This window comes from Cannabis sativa, chromosome 7 (assembly GCF_029168945.1).
Source record: "Cannabis sativa cultivar Pink pepper isolate KNU-18-1 chromosome 7, ASM2916894v1, whole genome shotgun sequence".
NCBI classification, from domain to species: domain Eukaryota; kingdom Viridiplantae; phylum Streptophyta; class Magnoliopsida; order Rosales; family Cannabaceae; genus Cannabis; species Cannabis sativa.
In genome coordinates this window covers 10,461,000-10,486,760 of record NC_083607.1, presented here as the reverse complement: position 1 = coordinate 10,486,760, position 25,761 = coordinate 10,461,000, and the positions used below count along the sequence as shown (strand labels likewise).

The 25,761-nt window shown below is 30.6% G+C and overlaps 2 protein-coding genes across 3 annotated transcripts; one reads left to right on the top strand and one right to left on the bottom strand.

Moving 5' to 3' along the window:
• Nucleotides 1-835: 835 nt before the first annotated feature.
• On the bottom strand, nt 836-2,598 carry LOC115696396 (calcium-dependent protein kinase 10-like). The gene has a single exon (XM_061101601.1). It carries the CDS (start codon nt 2,330-2,332, stop codon nt 1,685-1,687), a length of 648 nt encoding a protein of 215 aa, XP_060957584.1. The 5' UTR covers nt 2,333-2,598; the 3' UTR covers nt 836-1,684.
• A 9,643-nt stretch (nt 2,599-12,241) lies between these two features.
• On the top strand, nt 12,242-14,645 carry LOC133029315 (uncharacterized). 2 transcript variants are annotated; one of them, XR_009683460.1, is made up of 4 exons: nt 12,248-12,475; nt 12,538-12,604; nt 13,325-13,537; nt 14,303-14,645. XR_009683460.1 is itself a non-coding variant. In XM_061101821.1 (3 exons), the coding sequence occupies exons 2-3, from the start codon at nt 13,370-13,372 to the stop codon at nt 14,471-14,473; spliced, it is 339 nt and encodes a 112-aa protein (XP_060957804.1). In that variant the 5' UTR covers nt 12,242-12,604; nt 13,325-13,369; the 3' UTR covers nt 14,474-14,645. The 2 variants fall into 2 exon arrangements, 1 of the variants encoding a protein (XP_060957804.1); XM_061101821.1 differs by having other exon boundaries at nt 12,242-12,604.
• Nucleotides 14,646-25,761: the final 11,116 nt, after the last annotated feature.

Genomic DNA, 25,761 nt, shown 5'->3' with positions numbered 1-25,761 from the left:
AGTGGGAATAAAGGAGGCCTTGAGTTGGATTAAGGGCAAGGGATGGAGAGATGTGATTGTGGAAACCGATTGCCTCAATGTTGTCAATGATATTAATTCTAACAAACCAATGATTTCTCCATATGGTTTTGTGATTTATGATTGTAAGGCACTTTTGGTAGATTTATTGTCCGTTTCAATTGTTTTTGTTAAGCGATCCGCGAACAAAGTTGCGCATGCTTTGGCTCGTAATTCTGTTCATACAGCTGATTGTACATTCAGTGTGGCTACTTTGCCATCTGAAATTTCATCCTTGCTATTGGATGACTTATGTTAATGAAGTTTCTTCTTCTTTTCAAAAAAAAAAAAAAACAACACAATTATATATATATAGATAATCAATCAATAAAGTTAATTAAAAAAATAAAATTAATTAGAAAGACACATTACAAAACAAAAATTATATATATGCATAGATTAGTAATTACCAAGCACTTGTTGCGGAGTCAAACACTTTTTTGGATCATGCTAATAAGTTTTTGATAAAAAAATTGTAATAATCCTTTCATTTATATTCTTATTAATTAAATTTAAAATTAAATATATTAACAAAATCAAAATTAGGAAATGATAAAAAAATCTTACCTGTATGTGGGTTTATTTATGCCACCCTGTTGGATGGGATAAATTATCCCACACAGATGTGATTAGCTGGATTAGTTATCCAGACTTTCAACATGTCCAAACGCTGAATTAGACAAATTAGCATGTCTAATCCTGCTTACCAAACGAACCATTTATGGATTTAATTTGGACATTTTATGTGTCATGGTCTTAGGCTTTATATATTCGTTTATTGTGCCCTCATACTAATATGATTGTGCTTTCTTACTGTAGTATTGAATTTATCGTTGGTGCTCAAGTCCATATATCATGTCTTTCCAATTTACATCACTGTTTTGACACAAATCTATATATATTTTGTTGTGTCGCGTGTTTGTGCCTCCAAACTCATGTTTGCAATTGGTTCATGCCTTGTCAAAAGTTCGAAATGTTTTTGTAGCTCTAATCTAAAAGATAAATCTTCGAAAACCAAATTTACTCGGTCTTTTTTAGTTCTACTAATATGATGTTTTATATTCTTTGAAGAATGAATAAAGAGTCTTAATTATTAGTTGGGTTATTGGTACTTATATAGCTAGCTAGGTTGAGAACTAACAATTTATTTATTTATTTATTAATTTAATTATTTTGAACAAGAGAACTTAAGACATTTGTTTGTTATAATTGTACAGAAATTAATTAATTAAGTAGAATAGCACACATACATGTATGTATGAATAAATAAAGAGTTGGAGTTGAAATAAATGATACAAATGAAATAGAATGTTGTGAAATAATCAATATTAATCCAAACAAAACAAAGAGTTAAATACATAAAAGTAAATGATTATTACAATTAAGACAAGAGTATTTTCTTCTTCATCGACCGTCTTGAATTGAACTCTTTGTTACAACAATTGAGACCGAAAAGAAAAGCATATATTAGAAGAGACTGAATCAGTATCATTTGGTAATGTTATGCATTTTGAATCCAAGGGTGTTCTGCAATAATAAACATAATAACCAATATTAATAAAGTTATTAAAAAAATAAAATTAATTAGAAAATAAAAAATATATATTCATAGATTAATTAGTAATAGTTAATTACCAAGCACTTGTTGAGCAGTCAAACGCTTTTTTGGATCACGCTCTAGCATTTGTCTTATAAGACTCTTTGCACTCTCAGAAATTCGAGGCCACGGCTGTGTTTGAAAATCTATGTCCCCTTTTAAAATAGCACAACTCATCTGAGTAATGCTATGATCAAAACTTGAATCATCTGAGAATTCAGGATAAAATGGGAAATTACCACACAACATAATGTAAATGATAACTCCAGCACTCCAAATATCCACTTCTGGCCCATGACACTTCCATTTGCTCAAAATCTCTGGGGCTGCATAATACAGAGTCCCCACTATATTTGAAAACCTTTGATTAGGCTTAAAAAAGGCAGAAAATCCAAAATCAATGAGTTTGAGAGGCGAGTCTTGTTTGTTGTTAAGGAACAACAAGTTTTCAGGCTTCAAATCTCTATGCATGATCCCATTGGTATGACATGTCATGATTGCCTTGACTATCATCTTAGCCACAGGAGCTGCCTCTGCCTCACTCAAGTAGTTTTTAGCCTTAATTAGATCCACCAACTCGCCTCCTTTACAAAGCTCCATAATTAGGTAAAAGTTGTTTCTGTCCTCACAAAATGCCTTTAACTTCACAATATTTGGGTGATCTGGCAACTTCATCATGATAGTCACCTCATTATATATATTCTCAATTTCCTCCTACATATATGTACAATAACATTTTATTATTATTATTATTATTGCTAGTTGATTAGTATATATTTTTAATTATAATATTAATTACCTTTGTGTCCATATGAGCTTTGGAGATGGCCTTGCAAGCTAGGGTTTCGTGGGTCACTAAGTCTCGACATAAGTATGTAACACCGTATGTCCCTTCGCCAAGTTTCTCACCCAGTTCGTACTTATTTCCAATCATTCTCCTTTGATCCAACACATCCTCCATATTAATTAATACTAATTATGATATCTTAATTTAATTTAGTTTGATTAATTATATTGATCTGTGTAAGTAAATTTAAAAGGAAAATGAATCGAGCATAAGTAAACAAGTCACTGTGCATTGCTTACTATTTATATATATTCTCGAGTGATTACCAAATCCTATTTATATTCCAACTATGATATAATTCAATTTTAAAAAGATATATCACCAAATCCTATTTATATTCCAACTATGATATAATTCAATTTTAAAAGATACATCCTAGTTTTAATTGAACATACAATCATATATAATTATCTGTAAATGATATATTAATGTTGCTGATTTTTTTTTTTTTTTTGAGAGAAGTTTTTGCTGAAATTTAAATGATATCTTACTTTACGCGTAATTTAAAGGATATAGATAATTTTTTCTTGAATATATAAATATAAATATCAAGATTCCTAATTTAATTAAGTTTGATATTATAAATATAAAATCACAATATTTTAAACAATTAAATTAGCCGAATTAATTGGAATTCATTATCTTTTTGTATAGTTAAAGAAAAATATTAAAAAATTGAGTCCTGCATTAATTACCGAAATATTTGTTTTCAAATTCTTATTTAATTAATTTATAAAACTTGCAAAACGAACGATATTAACAAAATTTTAACCATGATATATATATCTTTATATATTAAAAGTGCCTATCTAACGGCAATTCTTGGTTTAACGATCTTTTTTATTTTTTTTAACGATTTTATTAACGCCGTTAACCTATTATTCTTAAAAAAAACTAAAAAAAAATTTAAAAAAAAAACTGAATTCAAAATCCAATCGATCGATCCTAAAAATCAAAATCGAACACGAATTCAAAATTCCAATCTATCAACCCTCTCTTCTTTTAAAGAAATCGAAATCGGAGAACGACTGCAACAACAATGGCCTCATGAATTCAAAGAAATCTGAAACGTTCATCGCAAATTCAAAATCCCAATCGATTGATCCTCTCTTCTTTTGAAGAAATCCTAATCGATGTCGCTAGATTTTATTGGAAGAAGAGATCCAAATCGATGTCGCCCAAAAAGTTAATCGATCAAATATTGCAGCAGATCCAATTCTCACATACAATGATTCAGGATGTAGCTCCTTCATTCCCCAATAGTTGCCCTCGTAGCTTGGATATCAGCTCAGAGGGAGAGGGTTCTGATCCAATGTGATTTCATGCTTCAGACCTTCGTGAAAGAATTGAGGCCAAGAAGAATGTCGTTCGTTTCCCTTTTTCCTCTCTTAATTTTTGATATTTCGTTTCTAATTTAATACATATATATAATAATTCATACATATATATATATATGGGAGGGTTCTGATCCAATTTATTTTCATGCTTCAGACCTTCGTGAAAGAATCGATATGCCAAGAAGAATTTGGTTCATCAAAGAATGGGTTCGTTTCATTTTTGATAGTTCTTTTATTTTTGTTCACTTTCTCTTCTACACCTTTTTAAATTGGATTATTGCAGTGCCAACTTCTAATTTTCATTATTAAGTGAATCGACAATGTATCAGTGTGTATGTTATCATTCTCAGGTTAGATACATTCTTTGATGAACAGTGGGTATGTTATAATATTTACTAAATAAGGTGGGTTTCGCTTTCTTGGTTAAATTTACCAGCAATGTGGTTATCGCATTGTAGACAATATCCCCATTCACAGGTTAGTTAAAACTTCATGTTTTTGAATTTTTCAAATTGTGTTGTAGATTTAGGTATGTTATCGCTACTTGGGAAATGTGGGTTACTATTTGATTGTTTAGGAAACTTAAAAATTGGTGGATTAGGATGAATGATTCAGTTTAATACTTCAAAATTTGAGTCTTTTGGGAGGAATTGTTGTACATAGTTAGCGTACTACTGAAGTTTTGGACCATTCACATTCAATATGGCTAATAGGGTTCAATTAATAAAAAGAACAGCTGTGACCATGATTGTGGTCATTGTCAAAGAAGGTTTAGATCATATTACATTGTCAATGTTATTATTATAATCTTTCTCTTTAGTAAATAATACATACAACAACTGTATTTATGTTTTATTAACCTGTATAAGTTCAGTTTAAATTTTTTTGTTCAAGCTCTTACCTTGTGTGTGCTACTAAATGTAGAAGAATCTTGTGAAATTGCTAATTCTACTGGTTGGAGACTGAATGCCTTTGTATGTTCATTTTATTTTTTTGAAAAATATTATACTAAAGTAATGAGACGTAGAATTTAATTTAATTTATTTCTTCACTTTGTGAGAGCACCGTCAATTGGAAGCAATGGTGGTTACCTATGAATGCGATGTAATGCTGTTCTCAATCAGCAACAAACTGCAGTTTGTAGCTTTCTCTTATTTTATTTTTATTTTAAATTAGTAAAGATTATTTTCAAGTTGCACTTCTGTTCTTACTAACTGATATTTCTTCTCAATTGTTATCTTAGATAATATAGATTTGTAATTCGGTTTAGTTACACAAATGAATGCAACTCTGCTCGTGCTACTAGAGTTAGATGCAAACTTATTTTGGCATGATGGCAAGTATAAATTTGTTATTCTTCAACCTTATTTATTTTGAAGCCATACCAAAGAGCAAAACTAAATCGGTGACATTATCTTCTAACTCAATTTATTTGTGCAGGATTTTTCTTTACAATTCCTTAATTGGTTAATAGAATTGGGATCAATGGTCTTACCGGCATGGTGGTATTGTCTAGCTTTGGAGCATCTAGCCGTCTCAATCGTCTTTTGTCAATAGAGATGGAGCATATATAATCAGGGCTCCAAAGAGGTATTTTATTCAATTGAGATGGAGCATATATCATTCTATGGAATTAAGTCTCTTATATTTATACATGTTTGTTCCTTATCAAAGACCATTTTTGATTTGAATCAAGTATCTTATATTGATAGTGAGACAGGCCCCAAAAGACTCATGTATTCAAAGACCCTTATAAGAAATGTATGCAATTTTAGCAAAAACAGAGTGAAAAAAAAAAAAAAGTCACAACCAACCTAAAATAGACCACTTTCTATATATATAAGCTGAAATAAAGACTTTATAAGTAAGTGACCAGTTTTATTGTGGTCTCTTTTTAAATATGTTAGTTAAACTTTAATAAATTATATATTGATTAGAGGGTCCACTCTTTTTTTTTTCTTCCTTTTTTTCTTTCAGTTCAAGATGATTAAATTATATAAATTAATCTTAGAGATCGATTCTTTCTCCAAAAAACTACAGAGAAATTATCAGTCAATAAATGGAGAATCCAGTTGTATGTAGATCGAAAACGAGGAATGAGTCCAAAGTACAATCAATTCATCATTCAAACTGCTGAACCGATGGAAGATTAAGATAAAGTTTCACTATGCTTAATTTTATTTGTTATAGGATTTTCTATTTTAATACCTTTTCTTTATTTTAAGATGACACTTTTTCATTAATTTTTGCTACATAATGTTTTCGTTAAATTTTGCAAAACACAGTTTACTTTGATAAAACAAATAGTTCAAATAATCAATCAAAAATAGTTACAAAAATCTAAAAAAATATTAAAACTTAAATAAAACTAACATTTACGTGCCTCGGCACGTAATATCTACCTAGTATATATATATATATATATACTAGCAAAAAATTACGTGCGAGGCACGTATACTGAATTTTATATATGTTAGGTTTTTTCTATGTTATTTGAAAGCGAGATTATTATTGAATACTGAATGCAATGTATTAGTGTTTAATAAAGCTTAATGATTTAAATATGTTCTTAAGTTAATCCAAAAATAAACTAAAGTGACAATAGTGTAATTTTTGTATTTTGCACTTTTCACTCAAGCCGGGTCCGCATATATCTAGATTATCCATTTTTTCTTTGATAAATTGAATATGGCAGTGTCGACAAAGCAGCGGTGTAACAGTGATGTATTTTTATTTAAGATGATTAGACATGGTGTGCATAATTATTTAATTAAAAAATCAACTTATGAAAGGCATGTAAAACTATTTAATTTTTTAAAAACTACACCTCTGCAGTATATTTCATTAGTTGGGCAGCATTACACGAAAATATTTTTTCCACAATATCTGCGAACATGACAGCAGATAGGCTCTTTGTATTGTCATTAAGTTCAACATATGCTATAGCACTGTAAAATGAATAATAAGATTGTTAGTATATGCTATACCTTTATACAACTCAGACCGAATATGCTGTTGCTCATTTCTGTAATAGTCTAATCTTGATGTCTCAATCTTGACATACATATCTACGACATATTGTTGTAGCAGTCGTCCTGAGAGTAGCAAAATTGATCGTGCATCTTCTCTTATTCGTAACTCGAAGCAATAATATTCGCGACACGAAACTACTACTTCCTTTTTTTGTCGGTTTGATACTACAAGAGTTGAGTGAGAAGGAAGTGTTACTAAATATGGTGTGCATAGTGAATAAAACATTGATGAGATTTAAAATATTACAATCTAACCTCGTTCTTCAGCGGCAAGTAATTCTTCTGCAGTGGTTGACTGTTGAGGATCTATTGTTAGGCTACGAACATTGGATCTGGTTGTGTGTCCTCCAATTCGTTTTATGTGTTGATGCCAACCAGAATCTCCGTGAGGAAATAAAATTGGATATTGTAATGGATCGTAACAGTCGTAGTAATATTGAACTTTATGTTTTCCACCATAATGATTATACACAAAAATGTCACGCCCTCCTTGTTGATACCCTTCATCATCTTTCACCCAAATCAACTTGTGAGGATGTAGGAGCATTGAATACACGCTGATCTAGCCCAGCATCTTCTCTTACTTGAATTATTTGTGTTTCCAAATCTGGCAAATCTCCAAGTGAACGAAAGAATATAGAATACAGATTAATTCGAAGGATATTCATAAGTTTAGTTGTAACAGATGGATCCAGTCAGCATTTTGAATCATTAAGTCGGTGCTCCAATTCATTCTCGGTGTCGTAAAAATATAGTTGCAGATTAGAGGGACGTCCATCAGATGGTAGTAAATTATTGATTGTGTGATAGATTTGCCCTTGGCTTCGGAAAGTATATATTCCTTTATTCCTTCGACACATCGATTTGTCGTAAGTAACTCCCATTGATGTAAAAGCAAATTTATTGTTGTAAGTTCGAATGTATGTTCGAAAATGTGTAGATTTTTCGCTACTGGAAGTAAGCAATTCATAAAGTTCATTCGGCACATCGTTTGTTGCGAGATAAATTTTTCCATCGGCACAACAAAAGCCTGTTGTTTCATGAATGAAACGCTTTGCTTTGCAATGTTTGCATCGAGGGACGGATGGTAGAGAAAATGCTTCAAATGACACCTCTTTTAGCAATTGACGAAATCGAGGTGAGGAATAAAGATGGAGACCTTTTTTATTGTAACAAAATAATTAGGTATCAAATTCCAACTCACATAACATATTGATTTTAATTATAAATTGAGAGTGTCCCTTACCGCTACGAGGTCTTGTTACTCTTTTATTGTAGGTTGGTCCCTTAGCAAATTCATTTGGGTTCTGATTATATATATTAATTTTTATCAAAAACAACATCCAAAATAATCATATGGAATTTCATCACGTGAAGGAAGTAGCAGAGTTTTGAAGAAAAAAAATATCGGTCAAATGCAAACCTGATTGAAATTGACATTGCTCGAAGATGATGAATTTACAAATAAATTAGTTTCACAATCGACATTGGTAGAAACATTATCTCCACAAGAAGATTCATCTTCATTTATAGTTGTGTGAGCGGAATCATTTCACAGTCTTTTTGTTTGTTGTTGACTTGACATTGCCGTATTCTCGACAATATATGTGTGAAGATCAATATGACTGGAATTACTACTTACACTAATCGGATTGATCTTAAATGCTTTTTGTTTAGCATATCTCTCTCTTTGCTTTTTACATATTGCTTTCTTTTTTTCGATTGGTAAATCTTTATATGGAATCCGCTTTGAAGGTTCTCTGTCACGATCTTATAAAATTAAATTATGAACATTAATTTTATATGTATTAGTTTCTCTTAAACAAAACACATTTTTAAGTTTTAAGTATTTTGTGTATGACATCTTACCATGTGTCATTATGCTAATGTAAAAAATGTTAGAATCCAATCTACACAAGTAAAAAAAGATGGTGTAATAAAGTAATTACAGACATTAAATTTAAATAATAATAATTCAGAAAATCCATACTTACATGAAACGGTTAGATCAAAAAAGAAAAACTCTATATGATTACATATAGTATAGAGTTTTATTTTTGACAATATTCATTATATTTGAATATAACATTTGAACAATATTCATTATTCACAATGAATTGTTACAACTACTTTCTTTTTATATTTTCTTTTAATTTACAATCAATCAACTATTTTTGAAATTTAATAGAAACAATAGAAATGAAATTGATAATAAGAATATAGGATAAGAACGAAATATGAGAGAGATGCATGATGAAGATATATTCTTCTTAAAAGAAACAAATGAAGAAGCGATGAATATTAACATTAAAATTTCATATTTATCTTTATTCAAAAAAAAAAAAAAAATACGATATTAAAGTGATATTAAAGTGATGAATATTAACATTACTTGGGAGAATAAGCAGAGAGAAAAATCTGGAGAAGAAGAGAAGTGGTGTAACGGCCAACAAAAAAAATTAGAGGGTATATGATTCTGTTATATATAATGGAATGAAAAAATAGAGAGAAGAGATGAGATATAAATGAGTTTTGGATTGATGACATATATTATTATTCTCAGCAAGCTCTGAAATAAATTAGAATAAGAATGTCCAAATTATAATAGGAAAAGGAATACATAGATATCTAATTTTTAAATTCTTTACGGCGAACTAAATAATAAATAAAAAAATAAAACAAAAGCTAAATAACAAAAAAAAAAGTAATAAATAAAAAAAAAGATAAAAAATAAAACAAAAACTAAATAACAAAAAAAAAATAAATAAAAAAGATAAATAAAATAATAACATGTCCTGCTCCATGAATGAACGGTGATGATTTTTCCCTGACCCAAGATCATCAAAAGTCTTGATTTTTCCCCTTTGGAGCAGCAGGGGATGACCCAATTACAGTCCGGAACGGAATAGTAGGCTGCGGGATCATCACTTGATTTTATATCTTGTTTGATTTTATCACCATTAATCTGACCAACCATGGTCGCTGGTATAAGATGAGAATCAGCTATGAGCTCTTCGCCACTGTCTTCTGTATTAGCTAACACCAAAGCAAGACCACATGCGAGCTTAACAGCACTACCTTTTTCCACTCTTGCGTTACCGCCACGGTCGCAAACGACAATCTTTCCGGCGACTTTAGAGGCAATGAGAGACCCAGAATAGCAGTACATATTCCCTGCGTCACCGGCGTAGATCAACGAAAGCTTTGCATCGGCAGCCAAGATCATCAAAAGTCTTGATTTTTCCCCTTTGGAGCAGCAGGGGATGACCCAATTACAGTCCCCCGGAACAGAATAGTAGCTGCGGGATCATCACTTGATTTTATATACTGTTTGATTTTATCACCATTAATCTGACCAACCATGGTCGCTGGTATAAGATGAGAATCAGCTATGAGCTCTTCGCCACTGTCTTCTGTATTAGCTAACACCAAAGCAAGACCACATGCGAGCTTAACAGCACTACCTTTTTCCACTCTTGCGTTACTGCCACGGTCGCAAACGACAATCTTTCCGGCGACTTTAGAGGCAATGAGAGACCCAGAATAGCAGTACATATTCCCTGCGTCACCGGCGTAGATCAACGAAAGCTTTGCATCGGCAGCCAAAGGCTCTCCTGCATACAGAGACACGCCGATTAATATTCTACCGTCACCCAAAACGACATCGGCCAGTATCCAAGGAGCGATTTTGGTGGCAGTGGAAGGGTTGGGACCGGAGTTTCCAGCGGAGCAGGAAACCAAGACGTAGTGTTGGGATGCCCCGAATTATAATATCGTAAAAATAATAACTAAAACGAACTTATTTATAAAGACTAAAATGTCAAATTGATGTAACATCAACATAGACAAATTAATTCTTCTGGCAAGACATATTGCCATATTCTTGCTCCTCTAACTTAATATATTGGTACTATTTACAGATTTACATAAAAGAATTGATCTTTCTTTATTTTTTTTACAGACATTTTTCCAAACAATTCATATATGAAAAATAAACCAAAAATAAAAACATTGACATGAGAAGAAAATTGCGATAAAACAAAATTCACTTTGCAGTAGTACAATCAAAGCAAACAGAAGTTCTATTCTGATTCCGTCACAAGATTAAGTTACATACAATAATTTATTTTTAGCCGATAAATAAACAGAACATTTTGCAAGAGCTGCTTACCTATATCGCTTTACAGCTGGAGTTTTATTCCCTTGTATCCAAACTTTGAGCAAATATTCATAAAAGCTGCAAACAATATCTTTTGTCAATAAAAACAAAGAGGAGTGCGCACGGAGTTAGCAAATTCAGTACAGAGAAATTTATTAGATAAAGGGATCTGAATGAAAATTATGAAACATTAATGAAATAATTGCAGTACCTGTCTCCCATAGCACCAAAGGTTATTGTAGAGTACGCGGTTGTACCTCTATGTGGGTCAAGATCGATGGGAAGCAAATTATCATATGGGAATATTTTTTTATCTGTGTTATAACATTCTCAACCTGGAAACGTAACATGGACATAATTCAGCTCACTACAATCGCTTGGTCCATGGCTGTTAAGATATCCGAATCCAAACATCCCAATTTTTCGAAACATGTGGGGAGTGCAAATTTTGATGGTATAAGCGAATATTTAATATCAGTTCAAATATTAATAAGATTTGTTTTATTATTATTTTATTATATATGAATAATATTTTATTATTTTATTAAATAAAAATAAAAAATCTCCATAAATTTCTCATAAACTAATAATTTTAGTTATATAGGCACACTTTATATAAAATAGATATATATATATTAGATTATATTCATTTAGAATTTAGAATTTACTTTCAACCCACTAATTATATTGCATGTTCTACCACGATGTCATCTTCTCAGTCGCATTTTTAGGAGAATGTAGTTTTTTTTTTTTTTTTCTTGAAACTAGAGAATTTAGTTATTTATTAATTTATTTTTTCACTTCCCATTTTCAGTCGCATTTGGATTTTTTTCTTTACAATTTTGAAAGAGAATCAATATATCAAAAAACAAAGCCACCACCTAAAAAACCAAAAGAGAAACAAGTAATTCACTACACCAAAAATTAGAATTAGTGACATTTTTATTAGTGACATTTGTATAAAAATGTCACAGTAATAATGATTTAATAACGTTTGTATAAAAATGTCACTTGAATAAGAATATATGACATTTTAATTACTAACATTTTTTTTGAAATGTCACGGCTAATGTATTTTAGTGACATTTGATAAAAAATGTTACTAATTTGTGAATATTTACTTTTAGTTTCATTGTTACTAAAATAGATGAATAGTTACATTTGTGAAAATGATACAAAATATTGAATTTAATGACATTTGAAAAGTGTTACTACTGCAGTTAATCGATTAAGAGCTTTAGAAAAATTGGGATTAGGTCAACAATCGATTAAGCGCCATTTCTCCTTGGCCGAAGTTCAGTAGTTACTTCCGTGCTATTTCGAAATCCAGCAATGAATCTGGTGCAATTTCGTAGGTCCTGGTCCTCGACGATTTCTCAATTGTGCACCAGTTGCTCCGCCGCTCATCATCCTTGCCGTCCAGCAACAACCACTTCCATTTCCAGAGTAAGTAATATTTGTCTCATTGATATTGTGATTTTTAAACTCTGAATTTATTAAAATTGCAGAGCAACTCCAACTCTCTCTGAACGTAACCAAAGGGACTCAAGTCTCTCTCTCACAATATAATTCAAGGTGAGTTTTCATCCACTTATGTGTTTATAATATTTTAAGTAATTGTTAGTTTATAATATTATTATTATTGAAATTATACTCCTTGGAATCATTTTTGTCATTTTATAGATCTATGTCTATAGTATTGAAGTTGTATGTATATTGTTTGATAAAATGCATGTGTGAAGTCAAAACCACCATATCATGCTCCTAATCCAAGCCACATACCACCACAAATGTATGTATTTTGTTATTAATTTCCTCCCGGGAAAGTTTCCAACTTTATGTCTTCGTACTTTAGATTGATACTCTATTGCTCAAAAGAAAAAAATCTCAATGTGATTTAGTTTAATCAGTAGGAGATGAATAGTTTGTTATTACTAATCTTATCAAAATTTAAATTTTAGTGCCAATGATTTCGGGTATTATAGAGCTATTTAAATTCAATATGATGTTAACTTATAAAATCTTTCAGCATAATTTGGATGATATGACTAGTGAAGTATGCATGATTATTAGATTCATAGAAGAAAATCTTGGATGGGATGATATTCAACTATATTAATTACTGCAATTTTGATTTTTTTTTTTTGAAACAAACTGCAATTTTGATTTGGTTATAGAAGATTTCTACATTTGATTTACTTTGAATTTAAATGTTCCTGGTTTTTAGGATTCAGACTGTATTAACTAATAACATGTGAGTTATTGAATAGACTTAAATATTTTCTATGGTTTCAGATTGTTCACTGCATGGAACTCTTAGGACTACAATGACAGCCAACAATGGACTTGTTGGAGGAGTGGAAATTCTTGTTTCCAATCTCAGCAGTCTTCAGGTCTCCGCTGCTTCTCTGGAGCCCTTCCACTAAACCCATTTTCTTCCATTACCTGGATGAGCTATTTGAACAAAAGGGTGAGGTTGCCAAATTTGTGTCAGATGAACTTGAGAAGGTATGGTGAAAACTCTTCTTTGGTATTTTTGTAAAACTTCAAATACATTTTGTGTAATTACTTTTATCTTCTTTTTTTTTTTTTTTGACGTGCTTTTATCTTCTTTTATTAAGATTCATTACAAGATAATTCTTTAGTCTCTCTTTAAAATAAAATATTGAAGTTTCTGTTGAGTGTTGCGCATATATGTCAAAATGCTATTATATTTTTGACTAAATAGTCATTTTAAGAACTTGTAAACATGGTTTGTAAGAATTATAGTAAGACAATACAATTATTTTTTTCTTTTTGTTTTTAAAATATCATTTCTAAAGTTGATTTATGTAGAATGGGGGGAATACAATAGGCACCCCAACCATCATGGCTTCCATTTTGTTCCGTTAGTAACATGTATGGTGTAAAGATATATGCGTGCATATCTATGTATATTTGTCTTAGATATTCAGTGGTAAGTTGGTACCATTATTTGATAGTTGTATCTCTTTCAATGCTTGTTGTTGAAAATGGTATGCATTTGTGGTTAGGTCTTTTAAAAGTTTCATACCATTTTCATTGTCATTTGGATCGGAGATGAGGATCATTTTTGTTATTTTCTCTGCATAGTAATTATCAAAATTTATTTGTAGTAGCAAATTTGGTATCTTATAGCCTATGATTTTGTTTAGTTTTTCTTGTAACTAATATTTTTAGTGTGTTAACTCTTGTAATAATACATTTTTTGTAACTCTTATTAATATTTGATTGTTGGTTTTGTGTTGGGTGTAGCTATACTTGCTGGAAGATTTCTTATTAGGAGCACATTATCTTGATCTTAGCTACTGTATTGAAATCTTTATGTTGAAATGTTTGCTGCTATTCCTGCCATATCAAACAGAACAAGTTGCAGAAGAGGACTTACATCATCGGGCAAGTTACAAAGTATTGAAGAAATACTAAAACGCTAAAAGGCTTATTTGGATAAATGTTATTGCTTAAAAGATGGTGATGTTGAGGGATCATCTAGTTATTTCTTTAGAGATATGAAAAAGAGATTATATCCATTTATTTAGAATTATTTTTTGTATGTACATTAATTATGTTAATAAAATAATTATAAATTTGTCTGTTTTACCATTTTCATTATTCTTTCTAATAATAATAATAATAATAATAATTATTATTTTTTAAATAATCTGGTTTATAGTAACATTTGAAAAAATGCTACTAAATTTTTTTTTTTTTAAAGTTTTAATAATTTTTTTAATTTAATTTATAAATAACACTGACATTTTTAAAGTGTCACTAATATAAAGATATTGTGACATTTCAATATTTACTCACACTGGAATATCTTACATTTGTGTAAAATGTTACTAAAACAATAAATGTCACCTAATGTAGGAATTAGTTACATTTTCTAATGTCATTTATGCTCATTTTTGGTGTAACTGTCTAAATAACAAAAGACTTCCATATTGATTTTGCTCAAAGCAGTTGAAATTCCTCAAAATAATTGCAAAGTTATGCTTGAAGTATATATTTCTGTTTATAAAAATGATGAGTCTTTTAAAGTCAAACACATTACATACACTTTACTATAATTTTTACAGGTAGAATAGTACACAGTAGTAAGCAAATACTCTCATGGATGAAGCGTATTTTGATGTCGATAAAAATCTCAAACTCCTTGATAAAGTCAGTTTTATCGTTTGTTATTTTAAATTAAAAAAACAATATCAATATAATAGTATATAATGGTATGTTCAACAATTTATTTTAATTTCATACACCCCACTACCAATTAAAACTAAAACAAAATGTTCTCACAAGTGAGAGTAAAAGTAGTGTTCTCACCTAAGAAAAATCCTATATATATATAAAAAATATTTCAATAATTACATTTTGATTGTAAATATATATATACTATCACCTCCTCATAATTCCTTTATATAAATTTATTATAAATACTATATATAGTTATAATTTCTTAGTTCACATTTTTATTTTTTATTTTTTATTTTAAAAAGAAACTCCCAACACAACTAATTATTAATTGAAACACAAGTGATCACAATAAAATATGAATTATTAATTTGACATATAATATTACAAATTATTTAATAATAATATTAAGAATTGCAGTCAGTATTATATAATATTATTTAGGTTAAATCAAATAATAAAAGTGAACTACCGTGTAAGGAAAATTATCAATCTTAAGATTTACATCTTTCCATTTTCAAAAAAACAAAGAAAAAAAAATGATAGATTTATAATTTTCTAATTTATTTATTGGTTAATGTAAATAAATTTATAGTAACATTTATTCCTGGTATAGTAATATAATAATTAAGTTTCAAAATAAATTATTTTTCTTCCAATATGAATGGTTCAAGTATGGAGAATTTTTTTTTCTTCATATATGCTTCTGTTAATCTCTATAAGCCTCACGAATCTCATTCAACTTTTGGTGATCCAATATTTTTAGATTTTTTACTTCAACTCATCAAGATATAACATCGTGAATAACAATTTAATCAAGAATATAAAAAAAAAATAGAAATATAATGAGTCAAGTGTATAAATAAAAAATTATAAAATGAATTTTATCAATATACCATCTAAAACACTTGGTTTACTCTTTTTGGGATACTGGATTCTTTACTATTTGACAACTATATCTGTACGAGTCAAGAAGTAACAATAATTGTTAATCCATTAATTAATGACAACATTGATAATGTTGATTCTTGAGTACTACCATGACAAAAAAATAAAAATTAAAATTTGTGATAATAAAGGGAAAAATAATTAAAAATTATAAATAAGATATTAGTACAAAGAAAAAAAGGGAGGTATGATGATAATGAAAAATGAATAAGATCCTATAGGCATAGCAAATGTCACATAATTAAATTAGAAGAGAAAGGAAAAGTCTCTACAGTTAGTTAATTAATTATTGAAAAATGAATAAAAACATAGCAAATGTCACATATCAAATTGGAAGAGAAAAGAAAAGTAATAAACTAATCATTATTATTATTGTTACTAATTATCTTTTTAAAGAAAAGTAATAAACTAATCAACTAAGCCACATCCATAATCACCACTTATGCAATTGTATATTATGGAAATAGCATTAAATAATTAGGAAAAATTCTCATTTATTTCTAAATAGGCATCAATGAAACTAAGTTAAGGAAATATGCATGCTTATGTTGTTGGTGCTGCTTTTAGTTAAAACTCATCACATGCCAAGCTTAAGGGTATTTTTAAAAATAACTTTCAAGTTTCCTTCCATGACACTTATTATGGGCATCAAACGCATGTTGATGTGGCATATGGACCTAAGGTAATAATTTTTCTCTTTAAATTTTTGCTTCACATTGGGGACATGTGAAATTTTAGTTTGGTGGAGGAGACTTATTATTTTAGTCTATTTGTTTGTTTTGTTTTATTACTTTGTATGTTTATTTTCTAGTTTTCTTTATTTATTTTGTTGTTAATTAAGCCAATGATATAATGCATTGATTTTGTTGTTATTGTTATTTACGGGATGGATTGAAAATTGTGAACTGTGTGCTTGATTCTTTGACTCTCTGGATTAATTTAGATGCTTGTTAGAAATTATATATCGATGTATATTGTAAATATTTGAATTGTATCATAAATGTTCTACTTTGGTTTGCGAAATGATTGCTTGAATAGGATATATAGAACTTGCATAATTTATTCTCTTGAGGCGAAATTCTTGGCAATGCTTGTTTCGAATATCATTAAGACAATTTTTTTGAACCGTTTGAGCCTTTCAAGCCTACCCTTATTCTATCATCTCTAGTTTACCAAGTTTGAGCTTGATCCTGTTCTAATATTTATGGCCACTTAATAAAGCCTAAAATGTGTCTATTCATTTTTCTTTCTCTTGCACCTTAAATTATGTCATCAGCTTAGGAATAAATTTGGGAGAGCGAAATATTTGTGAGTGATACTTTTAGAAAAGTGAGTGATTGACAATATATTGTAAAATGTATAGTGTTTTGCATTACTAAAAAAAGTATTAAAAAATAAATGAAAGAGAATATTTTTTGGGAAAAAAACAGGAAAATTCCAAAAAGGGAAAAATATTACAAAATTACTATGGGCCGGCCCATTCAACATTTATACAGCCCAGAATGAAAAAATTACAAAAATACCACCTGGTCATACCTTAAGCGGCACAGAATGAACGGAGAAGATGAAGATACCTCCATCGATCAAATCTGCAACGTAACCAGAATGAAACCAAAATGAGGGTAATACAACCATAAATTCTGGCGAAAATGATTGGAAAAGAAGAAATCCACTGATCTAAACAGAAAATTACGAAAAAAACAAGAAAACTGGGAAGAAACTGAAATTAAACATTTGATTTTAGTTTTAATCGTTCAAAATAACTCACTCCAAAATCGAAAATCTAGATTCAAGCAATGTAGATCTGTATTAAACAGATCTGGAGCTCCCCCTCTAATCCAAAATAAGGTATGATATGAAATTTTTTTCAAAAATAAATCTACGTCATATACAGTTGCATTCTAGTTGATTCGTTGTTTACAATAGGCCATTCAGATTCTTAAAAACAATAAACAAGATCTGATTCAAATTAAGGAACGATATGTTAAGTATAAGCCTGTTTTTATTTTTTTTGCATTACCTTACAGTTGCAATATCGTTTTAAAATAGTTTACAAATTATGAAGAAATTTCACATGACAGGAACCTAAAAAATAGCAGATATACAAGGTACGTACGATTTATGTAAATGGTTGCAAATTAGTTTTATAATAGTTGGAAATTGATCTAATTCAAATAAAACTGATGAAAAAGCACAATGACCACAACTATGTTAAATTGGGTTAATTGTTGTGGTTTTTGAAGTTGTTTTACAGTTGTATCATCATTTTATAATATAGTTTAATTCAATTTTTTGTAGGAATTTATTTTGAAAATAAGAAAAGGAGAAAACACTTTGAGAAATGGTTAGTTTCTGAAATAAATTTAAATGTTTCTTAATAGTTTTATTTTAGTTTTATTATAGTTTATTAACAGCAATAAAATAAATAAAAATAACTAAAGCAGAAATCAGAATAGGAAATACAAGACTTGAACAAAGGGAAAGAAATAGAAGTAAATTTCTACTCTATTTCATAACAGAATCAAACCAGTTTCAATATCGTTGCTTGCACTAATAACAATTTCAAAATCACAGGAAAAAAAAGACATTCCATTCCTAGTCTAATGGACAATTTGATGATCGAATGAATTATAAATTATAAAGCTAGTGGACATTACATTTTAGTCAATTGTAACTATGAAGAATTACAACGGAAGCTAAAAGAGGTCCTGAAATGCAACCAAGAAAATACTGTTTTGCAACTAAAATATCAGGTTAAAGAAGGATACCAACCATTGAGGATAAAGGATGATCAAAGCCTGCATTTCTACATACAACTAAAACGGAAGGACCCCGACTTCACAACATACCCATTGTGTGTTAATGTCATCAACAACCCAACAACAACCATCAATCCATCATTCTTGATATTATCAATAACAGAAAAATTGCTAGTGCAAGCACATTTGGATCTGTAATAATCAAAAGGACTAATTTGTAATCCCAGACCTGCAAGTTAACAAACATGACAACAATAAATATAAATTGCAAATAAACAAGTATATAAACTATGATAAAACTATTAAAAAAACTAAAAACAAACTGACAAACAGAAACAGCTCTACGAATATAAACTACAAACATCTAAAATCGAATTGTTACCTAAAAAAGAATAGCAAACAACTATACCTAATAATATTCCCAAAATACATCATACATAAACAGATTATTAAACTATTAAGAAACTAGGAGAAAACTAAAACCCACTGATTAGAGACACTAAAATGAAACAGATGTTTCAAAATATCTAAAAAAACTAGAAATACAAACAGAACATAAAACACAACAAAAATTAAACGAAAGAAATAAGGAACAAACTAAAATGCGAAACCCACAAAAGAACAAAATAAAATTGATCAAACAAAATTAAAGCCTTAAAAATCCAAAGAAAAACAAACGAAAATTTAAAATGAAAACTCTAAATTGTCACAAACCAGAAAAAACCAAAATGATTTTTTATATTTTTTATTTGTTTTTTTAAAATTTAGTAATTTTTACTCATTATACTACTACAAAAACACTTTTTAGAGGTGGTTTTTAAGGCCTTTCAGCGTCAATTTTGGTAAAAATCGCTACCAACGCTGATCCAAGTGACGCTGTAAGGTCTAAAATAACCAACGCCATATACACCCATAACAACCGACGCCAAATATCTAATGATAATTTTTTTCAGTTTATTTAATTTAATTTAATTTATTTAAATTATATATATTTCATCAAAAAAAAAATTATATATTATATTATGGACAAGGTTTCAATGGTTACATTAAATATGTAACCATCATTTTAAAATTAAATTTATTATAATTATTAATTAATTTTTCATAATTTATTATTAAATAAGGATCTTTTAGCAATTTTTTTGCCCTTAAATATTAAAATTTTTATAGCAAAACTCTTTACAATTTAAAATTATACACATATAATTTTATAATTAAAATTTTATTATACTTATAACTTTAATTTAAAATTATTATACTTCATTATTTAGTTTTTTTATTTAAATATTTAAAAAGTAAAAAATAAAATAGGTTGAATGTATATTTTAAAAAAAATGGCTAAAATAAGACTTGTTAAATATTTAATTAATTATTTTAAGAAAATAATTAATTATAATTAATGGATTCTAAAAAAGAAAGTTTTACCTATTGGTAACCTGCTATTACAGGTAAAAAAGAAATGTAACCATGATGGTTAAAATAAAAATGTAACAATTGAGTAGTCACCCATTATATTATTTAATTTAAATTTAAATTAGATATTTATTTTTTTAAAAGGTAAATTAAATATTATTTAAATTAATTTTATAATTGTCCAATGTACCTAATTTCATTTCATAGAAGTAATTAAATAAATTGTAATTAAATATTACACACATATTGTAAAATTAGTCCAAGTATTAACAAGTTAATAAATCTAGCTACAAGTTAACATAAAAAAATAAGCTAGGGAAGAAAAATTCTTAGGCCTTTTAGCATCAATCGTCTTAGTCTTCGTGAATCACCGCCATCAACCGTTCTATCTACTATCGATGTACTGGTAATAAATTAGTTTTTGGATTGTATTCCTGCTTTTCTCCAAACTAAAAAAAAAAGTAAAAATTTATATTATTTTTTGAGCTCGACACTGGCCTTGATTGTACATATCTTGACGGTCTTCAGTGAACAACCTGGCGGCTCTGATACCAAACTGTAACGCCCGTATTTGAAACTTACTAACTCAAAAATTAATTTGATAGTATAATAACTTTATAAACATATAGGTCGGGATCCCGAATCTCAAAATACAGTTTAAAGTATTTTACTAATATAAAGTTACTAGTATATATATATATATATATTTTAAAAAAACGTGTACAGGCAACTCAAAATAGTGAAAGATTGAAACCCTCCAGGTTGCACTGTCGCGATATGTACAATCACTGTCGAGCCCCATCTCACTGTTTCTCTAGCTTCGCTTTTCCGTTACCTACACAAGGTAGCAAACTGGTTAGTCAACAGACTCAGTAAGATATGCAACACATATATAAAGTTAATGTTAGTACAACTTTATGCGTAAACCGTCCTGGGCTCAATAACGAGCTCACCAAGTGGTTAAGAATGTTCTTAAGGGAAGTACGACTTCTGTACAAAATGCACCAAAATACCAACCCTGTACTCGTGTTGTAGAGCCGTTATTGTACTCCTAGGAATTACTAAGTGTTGTACCACATGCACGACGTACCCCCTGGTACTCGTGTTTAGGGTTTACAGGGCCCTAAACCATAACGTTCAAAACTTAAGGAGAGACACTCTAAAACACTTATCGGGGATTTAAAATCAAAACTAAGGATGACCCTATCGATAAATAGGGTGCTAACACCCTTAATAACTCAAAACGGGAAAAACTAGGGTTCGGGAAAAGGCCCCAACCGGCAGACCAGTTCCCAACCATAAGTCCGGTTCTTGGGTACCAGGCGGGTCGACCAGATTGCTACGGAGGGTCCCCGAGGCAACCGAGTGCAGTTACGGCGGGAACCCAAAAAATGCTCCCCTTAGCTCAATTCAACCCTAAATTTTCCCAAAGCTTCCAGCATACCTGTAACACTATAATACACCAAACCCAAGCAAAAGAATACAACAATTCACACAAAATCTCAATCCACCATTAGAGCTCCAACTTGAGCTCTTAAACTCCAATTCTACCCAAACCTCACAATAACCAACCAATTCAGCTCTAATTACCCAAAATAATCAACACCTAACTCCAGAAAAGAAAATCAAACTAATAACATACTCACAGCCTCTAAACTTCCAAAAATCACATATCAAACTTAAAATAAAATCAAGGAACATTAAAGAGAACAAGCTAGAGTGTCCTACCTTGAATTGGAGCTTCAAACACAACTGAAACCTACTAAATTGGGTTGAGAAAATTCCAGCTTGGTGCTGGTTCTTGCCAAATCGAGAGGAAGATGGAGAGAGAAGTAGCTTTTTCTTAATTCCATCTAACCTAAGCTAATATATGTTTCTTTCTTTCTTTCTTTCTTTCTTTTTTTTTTTAAGAAAAAAATTAATTCACTTTATATTCAGCATTACATCACTTAGGTAAGACAAATAAAATCCTACCAAAAGACTCATTTGCCCTTCTAACTAACATAGGTAGCTACAACTTCCCAAGGGTAAAATTGGTCAATTTCCAAACCCCGAAAATTCCAACACATCCAATATTCAACAATGATACCCCGACAATAAAAATCTAAAACATATAAAATGCGACTCTCTAAAGGCCCAATGTCGCTTTCCACAGCTTCCAAATACAAATACAAAAATTGAGAAATTTACATAAAATAGCATAATAAACATATATGAACTTAAATATATTTCTATAATATACATTTATAAATAATAATTAAATCTCATTCATAAATCCTAATTATTTAATAATCAAATGTGTTAATCTTAAGCGGTCTTTACATGGTGGGCGTGTAAAGCTGATGATCATGAATATTCCAAATTGTGGATATTTGACTAGTCTTGAGAATTGTTTGTTTCTTGTGTATTTATATATATATATATATATATCTCTTTTTTTTATATATATTTTGATAGTATGTATAAATAATTATGTATATATATATGTGTATGTATATATACATATATTTTTAAATTTATGATTTTTTTGTCTGAAAAAACTTATGGGGTTAAAAAGAAAAGTTTTTGTTGGTATGTTAAATGATTGATGTGATATTGTATTTATTTTATTTGGTTTCAATTTTTTTTTATTATTTTTTTAAATATTTGCTTCATTTCATAGCTGAAGCAAAAACAATTAGCGTTAGTGTACTTGTTTTTTGCTTCGGTTCATAAATGAAGCAAAAAACTAATTAACGTCGTCTCATAACTGAAGCAAAAAAATCAGTATTTGCGTCTATGGCTATAGCGTCGGTTACACCAACTAAAGCAAATACTTTTTATGTCACTTAAAAACTGAAGCAAAAAGCTCTTTTTGTAGTAGTGTATTTCTTTCAAATGGATACATCCATTTCGCCCAAAACAGCCTGCACAACCTTGCTTCTCTCACTAGATGAACCATTAAATGTATCATTGTAACACCCTAACTATCTTAGGCGTATTACGTGATTTTTAAACGTACTGTGCAGCTCGTTGCTAATCAACGAGGTTTATGGAAAAACGTGATTAATTAAAATTTTGCTTTTTCATTAAACTTATAAACCATTTTACCAAAAAGTCTCGGGATCCCGATTTATAAAAATATTTACAAACGTTTTTACTATTCAACTTTTACATCAAAATAAGGTCATCTAACGACCGTTACAAAATCTCGGCCACTTGTCCCGAGGATCGTACGCTCCGAGCCTAACCGCCCCGACATGTACAATCCCATAAGCTCGCTCACGGTCCATCGGCAAGCTTGCCTTGCCTTTACCTACACATGCAACGTAAGCGCGAGTCGACGGACTCGGTAAGAAAAGCATAATAATATCATACATAAAGCCCATTGCCGTGTCCAACACGATGCGAGTCCCGCCATGCCATGTCCAACATGGTGCCGAGCACTCTTGCCATGTCCAACATGGTGCGAGTTTTGAACGTTCGGGGGACGGCACTATTGACAAGTATCCTCTGATCGGTCGAGCCGGTCATACTCATTGCTGGTCATACTCCGGCACTGTGCAGACGGGATAGGTCAATAGCGAACCACCAACCGGTGTCGGCTGATCGGTCGAGCCGGTCATACTCATTCTTGGTCATACTCCGGCTGTCAGACGTGACGGGGTTGGGTGGTTCGAAGCCTAAATACATATCTAATGTAACTAACGGGCTTCCTACATGCACGCTAAACATGTAAACTACATATGCATCTTTGTTATACTAATCTTACGGATTCCGATTTCGGGTGTCCGGTCAACTTTAGGAACTGAAGCTGAACGGCGGATTACTGGCTCCTAAACCATAAAAACCACAACGCTATAAGTGACACGCTAAATCACTTCCCGGGGACTAAAACTCGAAACTAAAAGTTTCCCTATCGATAAAAAGCATGGCAATACCCCTAAAAACCCAAAAACGAGGAAAACTAGGGTTCTGAAAAATCCCCCATCCGAAGTCCGGTTGCCCAACCGGAATTCCGGTTACGAAAAATACGAACCCCATCCGAATTCCGGATGCTCAGCCGAATTCCGGTTCCTCGCGAGCGACAACCAAAAATTCCCATATCTCGACCAATTCGAACCCAAATGGTCCCAAACTTTCCAGACCTCCTACATAGGTCCCAAATGACCATTCCAAGGCCTCAAACCTACCCAGAAACCTCACAAGCAAATTTCACCATTGAAGACCAAGCTTTGAGTTCAAGAACTCAAACTTGGTTAAACCCACTAGCATGCACCCTAGCCTAGTTAATTCTACTTAACTAAGCAAGAAAAACCCTCTGCAAACTAACAAAAACACCCAGCAATTATACAGAAACAAAACATGCATTTTCTCACAAAAATCATCAATTTTCATATATAATAAAAAGCTTGAACAATCTAGCTACTCATGCTTCACACAACTCATTTAACATCAAAAATCATACTTTGAACAACATAAATCAACAACAAAATACAGCAGAAACAACTCTCAAAATTCACATGCATTTTCAACACTTTTCATCATTTTTTTCCAAGAAATTTAAAGAGCAATGAACAAGGAAGCACATACCACAACAAGGGATCACAAAGTAGCAAGTTAGAGCTTGAATCACCAAAGAAAACCAGCCCTTTGAACCCCCAAGCCTCAGCCGAAAGAGAGGAAAAAGAGAGAGAGAGAGAGTGTGCTTTTTTCTATTTTCTTTAAAATTGCCTAAGTGTTGAAATTTTAGAAAAAGGGAATATAACACATTTACTTCAGCCAAATAATCACATAAATAATCATTTATTTTCCAATTAATAAATCATACAAAACAAACACTAATGGGGCAAAAAGACCATTTTGCCCCTCCACCATAAAATCATGCAAAACATACTAAAGGGGTATTTTTGGGACATTCTAAATTCCCGGCCAATCCCGACATTCCCAATGTCAAAAACCCGTCCCCAAAATACCAACATACTAAGTTGTGATTTCTACTGAGCCAAACGCCGCGTTCCAAAATACCGGACACCGGAAATGCGAAATATAAAAACTGCTGATGACATAAATATGCATATCTGAATTCCATAAATAACAATGATAAATTATTTAAATAGCTATAAATAATTTCCTGATTAATCATAAATAACTGCTAATTTCCAAATTAACTAAGCGGGCTTTACAACTATTCCCCCCTTAAAAGGATTTCGTCCCCGAAATCTAACCTGAATAACTCTGGGTATTGAGCTCGCATATCTGATTCTAGCTCCCAAGTGGCTTCTTCCACCTTACTGTTTCTCCAGAGAACCTTGACCAACGCTATGGTCTTATTCCGAAGGACTTTATCCTTTCTATCCAGGATCTGCACTGGCTGTTCCTCATAAGACATATCGGCGAAGGCGAAGGCTCTCATAACTGATT